Genomic DNA, 16,982 nt, shown 5'->3' on the forward strand with positions numbered 1-16,982 from the left:
TGAAGCTCCAGCAGCTATATAACCATTCAGGTTTCTCACAACTGACTTTTTTTACAAGGTGCTTTGTTGGCTAATAAATTATTGGAGTCAGGTCAGTTGATGTTCAAATGTAGCATGTGAGCATTCAAGATGCATAAAACTCTTCCTTAGCCAGGACAGTAATAAAAATATGACTTGAACATGAGATTATGTTAATCCCACATTATCATAATATTCCCCCCCCCCCCGCCTTTGGTACCTATTTTGGTTCTGCTTAAGCATGGTTTCAAATTACTCCAAGGCTTTCTGAGATGAGACAACATTAAGAAAGGATTTCTGAAAACATAAGAGAAGAGAGCCCTGTCTGTCTCTAGCATGCACTATTCAAGACTTACAGCTCTCGTGGAAAAGAACAGAAATAAAGAACAATGAAGCTACTTTCATATCAAATCCTTAGGGTTTTTCTTTCTTTCAGGAAGTACATGCTGACATTAATGCAGAACAGAAGACCCTTGGAGCACTTTGGATTTAAAGATATGTGTCTGCAAGTACTTTTTAAAGTACTTTTAAGCATTAAAAAGGAACACAGGAGTAAATTTGTTTGTTTCCTTTGAAAAATATTTTATTGAACATTTACAGTGAAATCCTAAGCAGAGTTACTCCAGTCTAAGCCCATTGAAATAGGATTTCACTTTTAATTTGAGGCAGACTCCTAATTCTAGACTACTTGCGGATTGGCCCAATTAGTGTTTGCTCAGAAGGTAAAGTCCCACTGTTTTCAGTGGAGCTAGTTCCTAGGTATGCATTCAGAGGAAACCTAGACCCAGCTTGACAGTAGCCATGGTAGCGTAGGAGTAAGGGCCATGGTTCCCAACAAAACATGGCACCCATGGACACCATGGCACCCATTTACTTCTCAACACATCTCTTGTTCAAGGCAAATAGTCACTCCTAGCTCTCTTCTTCTTCATTGTAGTAGGAGGTGCTTGAGAACAGTACAGGACTCCAGGAGCATCTTTGTGCCTGCGGGGAGCCCCCAGTCGGAACTAGCAAGCCTCCACTGTAAGAGGTGCTTGGCTTGCTATCTCCAGATACTTTGCGATTGGTCCACAGGCAGCTCTTTTGTGTGAGTTTATTGTTGCTATGCAGCAAACGGGATAGAGTGACAGGATAGTTCTGTTGGCCTGGCGTGCCCAAATCTTGGGAGGAGCGTGCTAAATGGGGCGCCAAGGCTATCGGAATGGGTTTTTTGTTTTGCCCGGTGAAAGGCGGCTTAAACTGACTGCACACTTCTTGGCTACACAATTGAAACGTAGACAAGGAGCAAAGCTTCTCAGGCCGTTTTTGCGGGTGAGCATCACACAGCGTGGTCTGGAGAGACTCTGGCCGGGAAGGACAGGGCTGCTTTGGAACAAAGGGAGCGCCGGCAGGACTCCGCTGCAAATACCGTCTGAAATCTGATCGCGCGCGCCAGGGTTGCCGCTTGGCTCTCCTTCAAAATCGAAGTCCTCTGAAGCCCGAGGCGGGGAGGTTCGTTTCAAGCCTGACAGGCGGCCCCAACGCGGTGCCGCGGATGACTTCGCGCCTACCGTGCTCCCTTGGCAATGAGCGGCCCGAGTGTGGCCGCCCGTCTCCCCTTTCTCTGCAAACTCCCTCGCAGTGCCAAGCAGGCAGGACTGTCCCTCTCGCCACTGCAGCCAGCCTCGTCCGATACCCACGCGGGCTTTTAGGGGGGCCGCCGCATTTGAAGTCTGTCGGATATCATCGCAGCCCGCTCCTGTGTAAAGTTAGGGCTTCTGACCCTGCATAGGATCCAGCTGCGCCTGCAAGAGATGCGAACTCCCGAGCAGTCCTGCCGATGTTCTTCGGCGAATAGGACAGCGCAGCCTGGCTCAGAGTTATAGTTCCAGTAGCAGCAGGCCATTTCATTTCAGTTCCTCTCGCACTTACGCATCCTCCTCGTCACACGAACTTCGCAGCTCTCCCACCAGCCAGTTAATTAGTTTCTGGCCTCAAAAGATCTTGCGCGGGTATTTATAGCTAAGTTTGCCTTCCCTTCCATGCTTTCACTCCACAGGTGCCTGTCTGGAAAGATTTGTGCAGTTAAAGCGCTCTTACTCGGGAGTAAGCCCGGCCGAACTCAATGAGATTTGAGGGGGGGGGGAATTTGTTTTAAGCATGGGATCGAGTGGCGGACGGAGGTCACTTCAGCCTTCGTCCGTTTGCCCCCTTCCATTGTAGGTGACGGCGTTCAGACGGGGCGGAAACTCTTATTTTGACACCTGAGCCTGGGTAGGTGGACATCGAGCACACAGATGTCATTATTTGGCAGCAGATAAAAGTCACTGGGCTTCTTAATGCTAAGGAGAGCTATAATGATTGTGGGCCGTGTAAGTGAATGGCCGGCCGGCCCCCTAAACACTGGTTAAAACCCCCTCAGGTGGTGCCTTCTTTGGCTTATAGGTAAGAGACCCTCTTTGTTCCGCCGTTTGAGACTCGAGCGCTTCGCTTGGCCGGGTCTGTAGTAAAGATCTGGTTCGAGTGTAGCAATATCAGAGAGGTGAGTTTCCAGTTGCGTTCTGTGTAGTAGAAAAGACTTGGGAGTCTTTTAGCAGCGTGTTAGGAACGGGGAAGAGGGTGGCGGAAACGTTTTTAAAGTGCACGCGAGGACCTGCTTAGGAGATTATACTAGGGTTTCATTTGTCTTGTTTGTTCGAAGTAAATGTGAGTGATTCCTAGCAAACTTTACAGGGGGGTGTTGGGGACTTTTAGTTCTAGGCTGGGGAGGGGGTGGTGGTTTTATTTAAAGTATTCTACTAGTTCTTCATAGCTTTCTGAAGGTAGTCCAAAGGCTTTATTTTTAGTTTCATATTTTTGGAAAGGGAGTAGAAGAACTGTTTGCTTCGAGTTGCTAGAAACTTCTTATTTATCTAGAGTTAATCTCTGAGTTCTCTTGAAAAAGGGAACCAAAGTCACCCTTCTAAAAACTAATAGTTTGATCTCTTGGGGACTTCATGGAGGTTCTCCTATGACAGGAATGCCTCATACTGTACATATATAGCAGCTAAACAGCTGGTCCTGGAGAAAGCAGCTGGTGGGGTTGATTTTCAAATGGAAAAGCAGCTGGCAGGGAAGGGGTTAAGCATCCTCTTGAACACCCCTGCTGCTCTGTTCAAAATAGCAGCCTTCTGAGGCTGCTTTCTTTCTTCACAGGTCAGGGCTTTCCCCCTTCTTTTTTCCTAGCATACTGAAGGAAGTAACATGTTTCTTGACACAATTATTTTTTTTATCTGGAAGTATCAAAAGCATTTTGAAGGCAGGAAGTATCAAAAGAGTTTTGAAACAGTCTCATTTAAACTTCCAGGACTAACTTACTCAGCTCCTCTTTTTCCAAGTGAGCCACTTATGTGGGCAGGCCTGTGTGGCTGTTCTACTCAGAAATAATTCTCTGATCATGGGGCTAGAAAAAGAGCTGCCATCATAGCAGGAATTGGTGCAACTGTCAGTCCTAAGCAGAGTTACACAACCTTGACAACATGCTATTGACTTTCACTGGTTTAGAAGTTACTGCAGCATAGTGGTTAAGTGGTTGGACTACAAATCAGTACTCCGCTGGTTTGAATCCCACTAATACCATGCCTAAAGTAAGCTGCTCCTCTCAACCCCAGCTCCCCAGCTGTATTGTAGAGATGCTAATAATAACACTGACCTTGTTCACTGCTTGAAGAGTGGTAAATAGGTGCAGTTGTTGTTAATATTATTATTAGCATGTAATTCTGTTTAGGATTGTACTGTTTGTCTGAATGCCCATGTAAGAAAAGCTGTTTAGATCTTCTGAGTAGCCTTTATTTTTGTGAGTTGCATAAATATTTTCGTTATCACTATGTGGTTGGACTTGAGCATGATGATCCTGCCTCCTATTTGTTAATTAGATGATCAGTAGATCAGGAAATCTGACATAGACTTTTAAAAATGCATAAGATGACTGCTAGCTTCTGAGAAGCTACTTGGAATGCATACATTCTCAAAAGATATTAATGAAGTGTGTGTACAAGTCTCTGCAGGTTTGTGCATAGTCCAGAGAAAGCTGCACTTCCACAAGTGCCATTGAAATCAATTATTTTAGACAACCCCCGTCCTCTGATTTCAGTTAACATATCCAACTTTCTTTGGATTGGGCCTTTTACCTATAACCATAAGACGCTTTGCATTCTTTTGGATGCTTAACAGTGTGTTAGCCAGGAGCAATTTTGTGCTATTCTTCATAGAGAGATGTACAGCTCAGCCTTTTTGATGTCAGTTTTGAGTCCTTCTATGGAAGCATCTCATATCTCCAATACTTGGAGCTCTTGCCAAGGCTGACTTCTGATCAATGAACTCTAGATGTGTCCCTTTTATAGGGGGAGGTGGAAGGGAGAATAGTGGTGAGCTTCCCGTCTTCTATTTTTTTGCAAAACTTTGGGGGAAATATAGTGGGGCACAATTACTCATGTTCTTACCAGTGTTAGTTCCCAACACATGCAGCTGTAATCATTTGCAGTATTCTATTGTTTGAGGGTCTCTAATAATACTACGGCAAATCATGTAATGAGCCAGTACCTTTAAGTAAAAGCTATGGGTGTTGTCCGTTTTATGCTAAAAATGTGTTATACTGATTTCAATGGGAGACGGTTGCCGTATGTTAACAGGCATATAAATATGTATGGATAATTGTTTCAGTGAATATTGACATAAACAAGTGAATTCTGATCATTCTTAAACTACTGTCAAAAACAACTGGAGTATATACGTTTTTTAATTCTTGTAAAACCTGTCAGGGATTTTCAGTGTTCATATGAGAGTGCTGATATTTGCTAAATCATAAGTGATAGCAGTAAAACACAATTTACAAAGAAAAAATGGAGTACAAAGCGTCAAGATGGGAAAAGATTAGACGTTTCTTAGGGAAGCTTTAGGTATAAAATTCACTGCTAGTGACAGGCTTTGGACTGCGTTCTTCACTGGTGTTCTTCCAGTTCTCGGACTCAATGGACTCTTGCGAGTTGCTATGGCATGTCATTTATTTATTTATTTATTTGTATTGTTTTCCTAAAGGGATTATCATCATCAAGACAGCCACTCTTTCCTGAGGCAGGGGTTCCTTTCCACCCAGGAACCTAGCCAAGAAAGGCCACAAAATTTATCATCCAATTCTTTCCAGCCACCAACCCAAAACCCATTTTCACCTAAAGCACAGGAGAATTGTGAAAGCTTCCCCATGAGTGTCAGTAACCTCCCATCAGTTTCCTCTATGTATCAACCAAGCATGTTTAACTATGAGCGTCCAAAACACTTTATCCAGTCTCAAAATACACATCAAGGGAAACCACAGCCTCCAGGACCAGAACCATCTGCTACGCTTCCAAGCAGGCAAACCAAGCAGTCCTCCATTCTAATCCAGCCATGTAACCCTAGTGAGAAGAAATTTTCTTCCTCTTCATCATTAAGCTCGCCAGTCTCGCTCTCCTCGCCTTCATATAGCGCTTCATTTCCCGTAACACCTGCATCTGCGCAGTCTCCTGCTAGCTCCTCATCTGGCCAGAGGATTTCATCCATGCATAACCAGTCCCCTGCAGCATTCCTTTGCTCCGTGTTGCCCTCCCACTTTGATTATAATAGCCAAGGTCCTTCTTCAGTGGAATCCAAGTAAGTATGCTTTCCCTTGCTTTGAATTGTGTGTATGTATGGCTCTTGAAACACTTGATGTTGCTGAAATTGTGTGCCCATACCAAGTCCTCAACACAGGTGTTGTCACTGGGAAGCAGGCAGGGAGACCAAGCCAGGTAATCTTAAACTGCCATTATTTTTCTAATGAGTGATACTTCTGTTTTCTTTTCCATAAGAGAAAAGAGGCATGAGCAGTGGGTTTCCCCCAAAGCCTAATTAGAGGAGAGGCAAACACAAACTCAGGTGTAAGATGTCACCTGCAAAGGAGGATAGTTGAGATGGGTGCCTCCCCAAATACCTCTGCTTTATCAACACTTAGTTTATTATGTGGCAAAAGAAGCAGCAATCACATTGATTTATGATGAAAGCCATTCTTATGTGAAGCTGTGAACAGCTTTATCTTTTATTTTCAATTGTTAATGCTAATTGTGGAACCATAATATAAAACAAATGGGTTAAAGCTATTCTAAAGTGTAATTATATTTCTATTGTTTAGAGTAGGATTATCCCACTAAGCTTTTTACAGTGAGGTCCTAAGCACATTTACTTACCAAGTTACATCTTTCTAAATCCCTATCGTGTTTTTGGAAATAAATACTCTGACTTGGAACAATGGAGTATATGATGGTGGTCCACTTGTAGAAAATGAAAGGGGAAGAAAACCTAAGTTTTCTTGATAGAGATTTATAATAGCAACAATTCCCTAGTATTTCACAATAAAGCACCAGAATGTCCAAACTATTTTCTATCCAACCTTCTCTTCTTCCTGCTTTAAAAAGCAGTGACATCAGTGTTCTCCTTAATGCCTAAATGAAGGGCACAAAGGACAACAGTAGGAGGAATGGCAGGTACTAATAATAGGACAGAAACACAGGTGGCAGGAACACAACAAATCTGGGAACTTTAATGCTAGTTGGAATTTCTATTTCATAAGGCATACCACATTCCTGAAGTAACCACCACAGTATACTGTAAAATACATTTCTTTAATGGGTTTCACTGACAAATTGCTAAATATTTCTACCTTTTTATTCAGTGGCCTCAATGTAATGTGAGGCAAGGGGTCCTTATTTGTCTGTAAGGCTGCAACTAAAGAGACAGAAGTAAATTCCATTGCAATCAGTGAAACTTGATTTCAAATAAGTATATAGGTGTGAAGTGGTATAGAATATTCAAGAATAGCTTTCCAGTCCATTAATCCTACTATAATGGGGTATGGTGTGTGTAAGTTGCAGTCAAGTTGCAGCTGACATGGGTTTCAAGGCAAGATATGAACAGAGGTGGTTTGCCATTGCCTGCCTCTCCATAGCAACCCTAGACTTCCTTGTGTCTCCTCCAAGTACTAACCAGGGCAGACCCTGCTTAGTTTCTGAGATCTGACAAGATCGGTCTTGCCTGGACCATCCAAGTCAGGGCATTATAACAAGTAAGGGATATTAATTGTATATGATGTGCAGAAAAAGAACAGTAAAATGTTGCCAGCGAGATATGGCCGATAATTCTATTGAGCTTAGTCAGTGAATTGTATGAATTAGTTGACTGGCTGCAAGCTTATGTCTGAGCCCTCTGTAAATTGATTAAAATGACATAAAATTGCAAATGACTACAAACAGTTGTTCTGAAGCAAAATACGTTGTTTTTAGAAAGTTAATGTATGTGTGTTAATGTGATTATTTTAGAAGAGGCATTCCATCATGTGTGTGGAAGAAGGGAAAAAAACCCTCTTAATATAAAAGGTGGAAATGACAAGGACCACAAGTACTTATATATTTTTTAAAAAAACTTCCTTTAAAGATATGCTGCTAGATGGATCAGTTGCACCCTTTGTAGTCTCTGAAGTTTTTTAAAGAAACATTTCATCTGATTAAAGTAGTGAGGATATTATTGTAAATAGTTATCCAATGATTGTGATTTAGATTCCTTGGGTGTCTGACTTTAAAACAGATCAAGTGAAATTTCATTTTTGTAGTCTTGCTGCTTGGGCAACAAGTGATTGTTTTCAGGTCTCCTCACTAAAGGAATAGCCCTAAATTTTAAAAGGGAAGACATTTTACAGCTTCATCCTAAGCAGAGATGCCCTTCTAAGCCCATTGACTTTAAAGGCCATAACTCTGTTGAGAATGGGAGAGTTACTCCCATTAAAACTGATGCCCTCATACCAGAGTAGTTGTAATGCCTGTCTCTTAAAGTCTAAGTTGTTTTGGGAGCAAGCAAAGTTTCCAGTGAGGAAACCTGCTGAATACCTCTTGGAAAAGTGCACATGGAACACAAGGCACAGCCACCACAATGGTCTCTGTGTTTCCTTTCTGCCGGTCTTTACAGTTTGATACCATGGGATGTGTGGTACTCTCTCCATTGTAGTTCAGCAAAATATAGAATTCTGTGAATGGCATTAGTGATGTCATCTTTTCTTTGCATATCAACTGGGGAATGAGGACTAGTAATGGTATTATCTTCAGTACCCTCTATCAGTGCCAAATGACCAAACTGAGTCTCTCCCTTTCCCCTTAAATTAGCAGTTATTCCAAGCCTATGTACAAGAAGCAGACTAGCAGCACCAAGCAAGTGCAGAAAACTTCAGACAGAGAGATACAAGGAACAAAAGACGCTCTGATTCAAGATTTGGAAAGGAAACTACGATGCAAAGATAATCTTCTCCACAATGGCAACCAAGTAAGAAAAATAAATATTCTGTGTACCTGGCTTTAGGGATTAGAAAGTTAGCAACTGAACTAGATTACATGAAGCCCAGTTACTCAAAGAGCTTTAATAAGCTAATGCCCTGCTATGAAACTTTGTACATGAGTTTTAAAAAAAGAACATGCATAAAGCTGTTTGTTCTCTCAGGCTGTTCCACGTCAGTCAAGTTGACTCCACCTGCTCATTTCAGAATTGGAATTATTCTGCTGGAGATCTGCTACCCTAGGGCGATTAAATTCTCAGTGGGGCTACTTGGGGATAAAATGTCTCCTGAATTACCAGTGCCTGCTTTCTGACCCGGTACCATTTTTGAATGCAAGTATGTGAGTCATAGGATATGCCAAAGTCTGTCAGAGAGAACCCTAAGTGCAAAGGATCCACGTAACCATGTGATCAGGAACTCACTCAAAGTATGTGAAACTGTAGGGTGTGCGTCCAAGCTTTAAAAATTACTGCTGTTTGCAGTGGCTACCATGTGTTGCATCTCCCTTCCCTCAGTAACATTAAGTTCAACTTACTCCAACTTGGCATCTTTACAAGATGCAAATTGAACCAGGATTTACAGAGGGTTGGGAAACACAGGGTTGCGGTTTTTGGTGTCAGCTCCTTGTCTGTTACATAACCATGGACACCAGTGAAGAAGTGAGCTGTGGCTCACAAAAGCTCATACCCTACCACAAATTTTCTAAGTCTTATAGGTGCTACTGGAGTCTTGTTCTTTTCTACTGTTACAGACTAACACAGCTACCCACCTTGATCTAGCTCCATGGACACCGTTGTAAGATAGCCGCAGTCTTATGAAAATAATTGCGCACTGTAAGGCTTGGGGCAATGGTTTCTCCAGCCTGCTGAATGATCTGGGGCTGCAGGAGCAGGGCAGTTTAGCTGGTGAATGGATTACCTTGCTTTAGGACAGAAGAATTGCACTAGATTATCTTGTAGCAATTTTCAGAATAATAGCAGGGCAAAAACCATGATCTCTTCCATCTCCTTTAAGATAACCCCACTCGCCCATTCACTAATCTAATCTAAATGAGACAAACTTCTCTTAAATACTGATCTGTTGGTTTTTGTGGGGAAAATAATCAGTCTAAGAATTGTATGTATCTTTTCCAGAGCAAGTGCTGAGATCTGGTTATATAGCCAAGAGCAAGAGCTCTTAGCCAAGAGCAAGTGCTTCCAAGCAGTACTAGTGTAGCCCAGATAACCTTTGTGGTTAGAAAGAAGCAGCTTCCTTGCAGAAATCCTGAGAAACCTGCAAGTGGCCTAATAGATACATTTATTATGAAAGGGGCTAAAAGAATAACTTAATTTTTGTCCATCCCCCTTTCTCAGTAAATAGGATTACAAGAGAATAGTTTCAGGTGAGTTGCCATGTTGGTCTGTAGGAGAAGAACAAGTAGCACGTTATTCTCTGAGTACATCAAACAGTGAAATATTTGAGGGTTTGGCAGCTGGTCTTGTGTACTTGGCATGCTTATGTAGAAGAGCTTGGGCGTATACTCTGGCCACCTGATAACGTCTTCAGTATTAGCTGTTCATTTTCAAGAGCCATTCTCATATGGTTGGCTTTTCTGTGAAAACTTTTTTAGAAGGACAAATACAAAGCCTTGAAGACAAAATGTGCATTTCAAAATGTTTTGGAAAGATACGTGTTCAGTCCTTATTTTCCTAAACTGGAAGAGACAGGCAACTTTATACAGTTGGTTTAATTGTATGGTGTAACTCACCCTGAACTACCTTGCTTCCTATTTGATGGACCTTACACTTAATTCCCCCTCCATGTCAAATATATATGGATCCCCACAGGTCCATATGTTTACCTCATTTGGAGAAATAGCAGCTGTCTAGGAAAACAATAAAGGGGGAAGACTTGATGCGCACACACAAACACCTCCAGTCTTGATCTGAATCAGGACTGAATACTAAATTTTAAAAATTGCTGGGAGTTGCAAATATGGAACCCTACCTGGACAAGAATACATTGTGTTGATACTGATACGATGTGTCATCATTTAGTAGATTTGCTTTAATTAAACAGATTGCTTATATCAGAGCTATGCTCTTTTTACACTCTCTGTTAACAGCAATGTTTCGTGCTAGTTCTTAAGGTGAAACTGGCTTCAAGGCGAAGCCTAATTTTCTTATTCCTCCAGTCCAGTCTGTGAGTGACTTGTCTTGGAGCAAGAAATGAACACTGAAAACCTTTTGTTGTGCGATGTTGGTTGGAGGCAACCTGGCAAACCCTTACTCTCCATTGGCATTTTTGTCTGATGCCTGCTTGTTGGCTCTATAAAGCCCAGTTGATTCTTGTGGTGCTGTTAATTCCTTCTTTTTCCCATTGCTGTTCAAATGGTCTGTCTTCTCTTTGCCCGACACAAAGAAGCTGAAGTTGAAAATGGATGTAGAACTACTAGAGCAGATAGAGCACATTGGAAGCATCCCTACAGAAGTTACTCCAAATGTATCTTGTTTCAAAGGGTCCTACTGCAAATGGGTAGACTTAATCTTCATTTGCAGCAAGATCTGTCTATGGACTAGGCTCAGTGTAGTGTCACCAAGAAAAAGCTCTTCATCTCTGAAGCACCTGGCACTTTTAAAAAATCCTTTTTAGTTGATAGAAGAATGGATAAATTCATGAGATCCTTTAAAGGGCTGGGGGTGGGGAGAGGTAGCTAGCCTGCCTGAAGTACAGTTGGATGGTCAAAACTGACAGCTGTGTTAAGCTTGGTGGCCTGGACATCTGTCATCTGAAATCGTAAAGTGGGAGGGAGTTGGGCTTGTACCATGGCTTAGGGATACACCCTTTATTAGCTCATCTCTCTCAGCTCCATACCTGTTCATGGAAGTTTTCCTTTGTCATAATTAGAGAATCTGCCATAAAGGTCGCTTCTATTCCATAAATACTCTCAACAGTTGATCCCCGACTGTAGTGTATTTTTACCCTCTGGCATATCTTCTCTCATGAGCTCTGTAATGCTGAATGGACACTGAGATTCAACTAGCATTTTTCTAACTAGCTTTCACTTTGCCCTGTTAAGCGTTTAAGCTACGAGGAGAGAATGGCTCGTCGGTTACTTGGACCAGAAAACGCTGCATCTGTATTTGAAGCACAGAGTGAAGAAAATGCACAGGATATGCAAGTAAGTAAAGAATTGGCCACCGGCCAGAATGCAACCTAGATATTTTTGCTATACTTGCAAAAAGATATATTTGGGGTTTTTTTTAAGGTTGCAAATTGTTTCTACAGTCAATCATATGATCTAGGAGAAGGTTTATAAGCATGATATTCAAGATATGCCTTGACCTGGATAGCCCAGGTGAGCTTGATCTTGTCAGATCTCAGAAGCTAAGCAGGGTCAACCTTTGTTAGTAATTGGTTGGGAGACTTCGAGCGAAGACTAGGGTCACAGAGGCAGGCACTGGCAAACCATCTCTGTTAGTCTCTTGCCATAAAAACCCCAACAGGGGTTGCTATAAGTCAGCTATGACTTGAGGGCACTCTCCCTCATCAGTCAAGACATAGCTTGCTATATGGGAAACACCCAGTGATTTACCCAGGGCCGCTGACTGAGGACATGGATGAGGTACGGTTTGTATCCAGTTTCTTGTGCTGTCCCCTGGCTAACCTTTAGTGGGTCTCCATAATATGTATAAAATAAGCCTTGCCCTTGACTGGAGGATGTCCTGGATGCAAGAAGTTCTGAGTGACGTATTGGCACTAGCAGATAGAGCATTTACTTCAGTCCCAGTCACAGCTTTTGAAATATTACTGGGTGGTTAAGATTGTTGTCCACTTTTTGTAATAAAATACAAGTTTTTCTCTCTTTATTTGTGAATTGATACTTTCATATTGCATAGAGATGGAAACATTAACTTGAAATGAATAATTAACCTTGGCTGAAAAAAGCTCTTCTGAGTGTGGCTTCAGGATTTTTTTGCCTGTAGGCAACTGGTATAATTCATCTTGCCAAACACTAATGAAATCCATCTTTGTAACACTATAAGAATATCGTGTTATGTTTTCATGAAGCTGTCATTTCAGCTGGCTTTTAACATCTGGAATTGCATTGCATAAGCAGTTGTAGCATTAGCATGCTTCCCTTGTTTCTGCAAATCTTGCTGGTTAATGAATCCAAGCTGGCCCTTTCCTTTCTCCACAGTAATATTTCTTGTAATAGGTCCTGTTTAATATGGTCTTAGGCAAAGTGAAGACCTGGTCCCACATAGGAAATGTTCTTTCTAGACAGTTGAAATAAAACCATCTGTAGATGTTGCTTTGTAATAGTGGCCAGTATCTCACCAAGGTGTAGCAAAGCTTAAGACCATGCTTTGGTGGAATTTCCCATGTTAAATGGTATCTGTGAAGGTTTTTGGATTGCAACCTTGGTGAATGTGAAGGACTTCAGACAGAGCTTATATGGCGCAAATACTTAGAACTGTCAGTGCTGCACTTCCTATATTTAACTGTCCTCATTGCTGGAATGGTAGGAATACCACAGAGCCTGAATTATACCTGGTATTGAATTCTATTACATATGGTATGTCCTTCAAAATGTTAGTATAAAATGAGTTTTGCTAGGGAGAGAAAAAGTATTTCAGTTGCTCAGAATGTTTCTGTGATTTAGTGAAAAAGCTATTGGAAAGTTTAGATAGCACCGTGATCTAACAAGGAAAATATTTTCCAGCTTAAGATGTGTCAATTGCCATTGGTACCCTTTTGTGAGTGCACATGCTGTGCTGTTGCCAGTACTGTATTAAAGTGACTTGACTTCTATTCCTGCTCAGCTGAAGGACACCATGTCCCTAGCTCCCATTTCAGATATTCCAATGGGATAATGGCCCCCCTTCCTCCAACAAAGGCTACATCTTTGCCAAAATATTTCTGATAAGTGGAAAGAATTGCATCATGGCACATGTGTGAATTCTGACGGCATTTGTTGCTATTGATGATGGTGCAATAAAACAAAACTTACTGTTGCCCTAGGAAATTATTTGCTTTAATGGGATTTCTTTCAAAAAGCAAGCTGCTAAGATTGAATGTGCAGCCCAGAGATGGGCTGCTTTCACACGTTCAACAATGCACTCTAGTGATTGTTTGCAAGTAGATTTTCCTGTTTCACACAGAAAACTCCCATTGCAAATGATGGCTAAAGTGCGTTGAAAGTACATTATCCAACAGATGTGAAAGCAGCCCTGGTTGTAACTGTTTAGCAAGTTCAGATAGTATTAATACCCTCTTTTGATCTTCCCAGCAGCAGAATTTAGAAAGCACAAGACTGCAAGTGCCTCCAGCTCAAATCAGGTAACTGCTATGCACCACTTTTCTGATGCAAGGTAACTTTTATGTATTCTGGTAATACAAGACTGCCTCCAGTCTGCATACTTAAGTATGTGTGGAATGTATGTAGTGTACTTGGTTGAATGAAAGCTACCTAAAGCTGTATTTAGTGGGATGGCTGGCATAATACCCTTTGCCTGATCAGTGGGGTGGAACTGAATGCTTTGAAGTAATGCTGTTGATGTGAGGAACGGTGGCGCCTTTTTCAAAAAGATGCATACAGCTGAAGCAAATAAATTATAATGTAAGGGGAATTTTTAAAGCATAGGATCTTCCATGAGAAATATGAAGACAGGTACCTCGAGTATGAGGAAGCCAAAAATAGCAGCTCCTTTATGTGAAGGTAGTTTTCCTGTTCAGCACAGTAGTGGCTGTGTCTGCTGAAACAGTGAATTTTCACAAGTAGAAATATAATTTTGTCCCTCTGGGAACCACACTCCCTGGATAACTGTGCAGTAGGTTTCCCTGTTGCTTGCCAGTAGCAGGCAATCTGCCAGGGGTTTGCCCTGTTGCCTGTCAGTCACTGGTGAACAGCAGGAGGTAGTAAGCACCCCAGAGGTCACCCACCAATGGTAGGCAACCCAGGAAAGCATGAATCTGGCACGCTCCCAGTGGGGTGCGATGACATCACTTCCTGAAGTGATGTCATCACACTGCCATGGGCATGCTCCTATGCTTCGCTAGGGGCAATTTTGGCTCTAAATGGGCTGAATTTGCCTCACACAAAGCACAGGAGTGCACCCATGGCCAGCGTGATGACATCACTTCCTGGAAGTGAAGTTATGTCATCACAAAGCACTGGGAGCAAGTCCGTGCGCAAAAAGAAGCACACACAAGGTACGAGATAAGTGCCAGGTTCCCCCTTTCCCACCTGAAGGCTACAGGGGCCTGGCAATCCTACTGTGCAGTGATATTATTAAAGCGGGCTGAGTGGATCTTGGAATGTATGTATGGGGTGGGATTATCTAGGGATAGAAATTATAGGAAACTTCATTGCCTTTCATTGGCAAATGTGCTTTTACAGGAGCAGGCCGTCTTCAAGAGGGGAGAGGAGTGAGCATGGCTCAATCCAGGAGAAATTCTTTCAGCCACGTTTTGTGCAAGTTCCTGAAGACTTAACAGTTGAAGAGGGACGATTCTGCAGGATTGACTTCAAAGTAATAATTCCAAGCTATTCAACACTGATGAAATTGTAATAGCTTTCTTTCCCCCTCCCCACATGTTACAGTGATGCATCACTCTCTCTTGTATGTCAGATGTTCTTGGGAAACTCATAGATGGAAATGAAGGTGGTAACATTTCTTCGCATCATCTGTTGTTTCAAAGAACAATACCTCTGATCAGTCATTCCATTCATCACAGTTAATAGCACTGATAAATCTAAATCCTCCATAAGCCTGACTAATCCTTTTTCAAAACAACCTTAAGTCATTGGCTATTGTCACATTCCAGTATGAGGAACTGGTTAAAAGCCTTCCTGGGCAGCCTGATCATCCACTGTTTAAGAACTCTGTTATGTATCTATAAAAGAATTCAGAACATTCACCTATAGATCAGATGTTTCTTGTAATATTGAACTGAGCAGTGGCTGGTAACCTTTTGGAAAGGAGAATGTGCATAAACCTGTCAATTCTTGTGACCCTGGGCTTTTTTCTCCAGTTTTGCTTCACAAAATCTGCTAATAAAGAGAGAGGTTGGAGAATTTGCAACTCACTTAACAAAATACCACTAGTATGAGCAATGTGGCAAAGGTTTCCTGGCTTGGCTTATCTATTTGCACATTATTCCTTCTGATCTAGTTTTTTGTCAAACCATTTATTTTATATGCCACTTGTGCTACTGCATATTTTCATAGTGATCATTTCTTGTACCACTATTTCCTTCATCCCAAGCTATATATTTAGCTTTATGCCCTAGAAAATTAAACAGGCCAAAATTCCTTTATAAAGACTTTAGTTAGTAGTATACTTATAAATGCAACTAAAACCACGAGTCACAAAATTAAACCAATTACCAATACATAGACTATTGCATATAGCATAACACTGAACTGTTTCTCATGACAATTTCATACATTAGAAAATTGCTATGTACAGATTACATTTGCTAAACACATTGAAACCCATATCACATCTACATATGCATGACTTGCTGTGCTTTCCAAAACAGAAAACTCTGAAATACAGTATAAATTTAGACAAATCGGGAGAGGAAGGGCAAGAAGGGATGAGGTGGTGCTAGGCTCTCGTGGCCCCTTTTTTTACATGCCCAGGATAATGCTGATTGTCACTTTGGGGTCAGGAAGGATTTTTTCTCCAGGCCAGATTGGCCATACATCCTGGAGAGTTTTTACCTTCCTCTGGGAGTAGAGCAGGGGCCACTGGGAGAGTGGGGGATAGGTAGCTGTGAATGTCCTGCACTGTGCAGGGGTTGGACTAGATGACCCTTGTGGAAACTTCCAGTTCTATATTTCCATGTTTCTAATTCCTATATGAAAGTACTTTACAAAGCATGCCAGTAACTTGTTTTATATCTGGACTCCCATACAGACGTGCTTTGGGGCATAAACTGTGGTACTTTTAAAACCTCAAATTACCTCAATTTACTGTCTTTTCTCCTACAGGTCAGTGGACTACCAGCTCCAGATATAGCATGGTATTTAAATGGACGGCTGGTTCACCCAGATGGTTGTCATAAAATGATAGTATCCGAAAAAGGCTTCCACTCATTTATTTTTGAAGTAGTTCATGTCTCTGATGCAGGAACATGGGAGTGTGTTGCTTTTAATCGTGCCGGAGAAGCTTCTTTCACTGTAAAACTGGATGTCATTGGTATGAAAGTGCTTGGATATTTCATGTGTTCTGTTTTCGTTCAACTGATGTATCTTGACCATCTCATCCTCATCCTGCAATGGGATTTTGAACAGCAAAATTCTTTACGGGCTAAGCTTAAATGATAGTGGCATACTCCTATACTAAGGATAGGGTTTGGGAACCATTTTAATGATATACTGGAATGTCATCAATGAGGCTTTGCTAAGGACAGACTACATCTTCTTGCATGGGCAGGAAAAGCTCTTCTTCACTCCCGCATATGCACCTTCAGTCAAATGTGGGGACAGAAAATACAGATATGTTGTTGTTGCTGATCTTGAAGTCAGTAAAAAATCCCTATTTAAGCTATGAAGTTCCCTTCTGAATTGGGGCATCAAAAGAATTTATAATAGATCCATTGACTAAGGCAACAAAGAATGTAA

General features: G+C 41.7%; 1 protein-coding gene across 7 annotated transcripts in view; it reads left to right on the forward strand.

Annotated features, from left to right (window-relative positions):
- Positions 1 to 16,982, forward strand: part of MYOT (myotilin) — a 64,580-nt gene that overhangs the window by 45,139 nt on the left and 2,459 nt on the right. The window contains exons 1-7 of one of the 7 annotated variants that reach the window (XM_054975369.1): positions 2,321 to 2,442; positions 5,074 to 5,664; positions 8,202 to 8,358; positions 11,427 to 11,528; positions 13,641 to 13,690; positions 14,751 to 14,883; positions 16,350 to 16,557. In XM_054975369.1, coding sequence (XP_054831344.1) covers positions 2,378 to 2,442; positions 5,074 to 5,664; positions 8,202 to 8,358; positions 11,427 to 11,528; positions 13,641 to 13,690; positions 14,751 to 14,883; positions 16,350 to 16,557 — 1,306 coding nt within the window. In that variant the 5' untranslated portion in view covers positions 2,321 to 2,377. Of the gene's footprint in view, positions 1 to 2,320; positions 2,540 to 5,073; positions 5,665 to 8,201; positions 8,359 to 11,426; positions 11,529 to 13,640; positions 13,691 to 14,750; positions 14,884 to 16,349; positions 16,558 to 16,982 lie in introns of those variants that run through there. The other 6 variants (XM_054975370.1, XM_054975371.1, XM_054975372.1 and 3 more) reach the window with 6 other exon arrangements.

This window comes from Eublepharis macularius, chromosome 4 (assembly GCF_028583425.1).
Source record: "Eublepharis macularius isolate TG4126 chromosome 4, MPM_Emac_v1.0, whole genome shotgun sequence".
Lineage (NCBI taxonomy): Eukaryota > Metazoa > Chordata > Lepidosauria > Squamata > Eublepharidae > Eublepharis > Eublepharis macularius.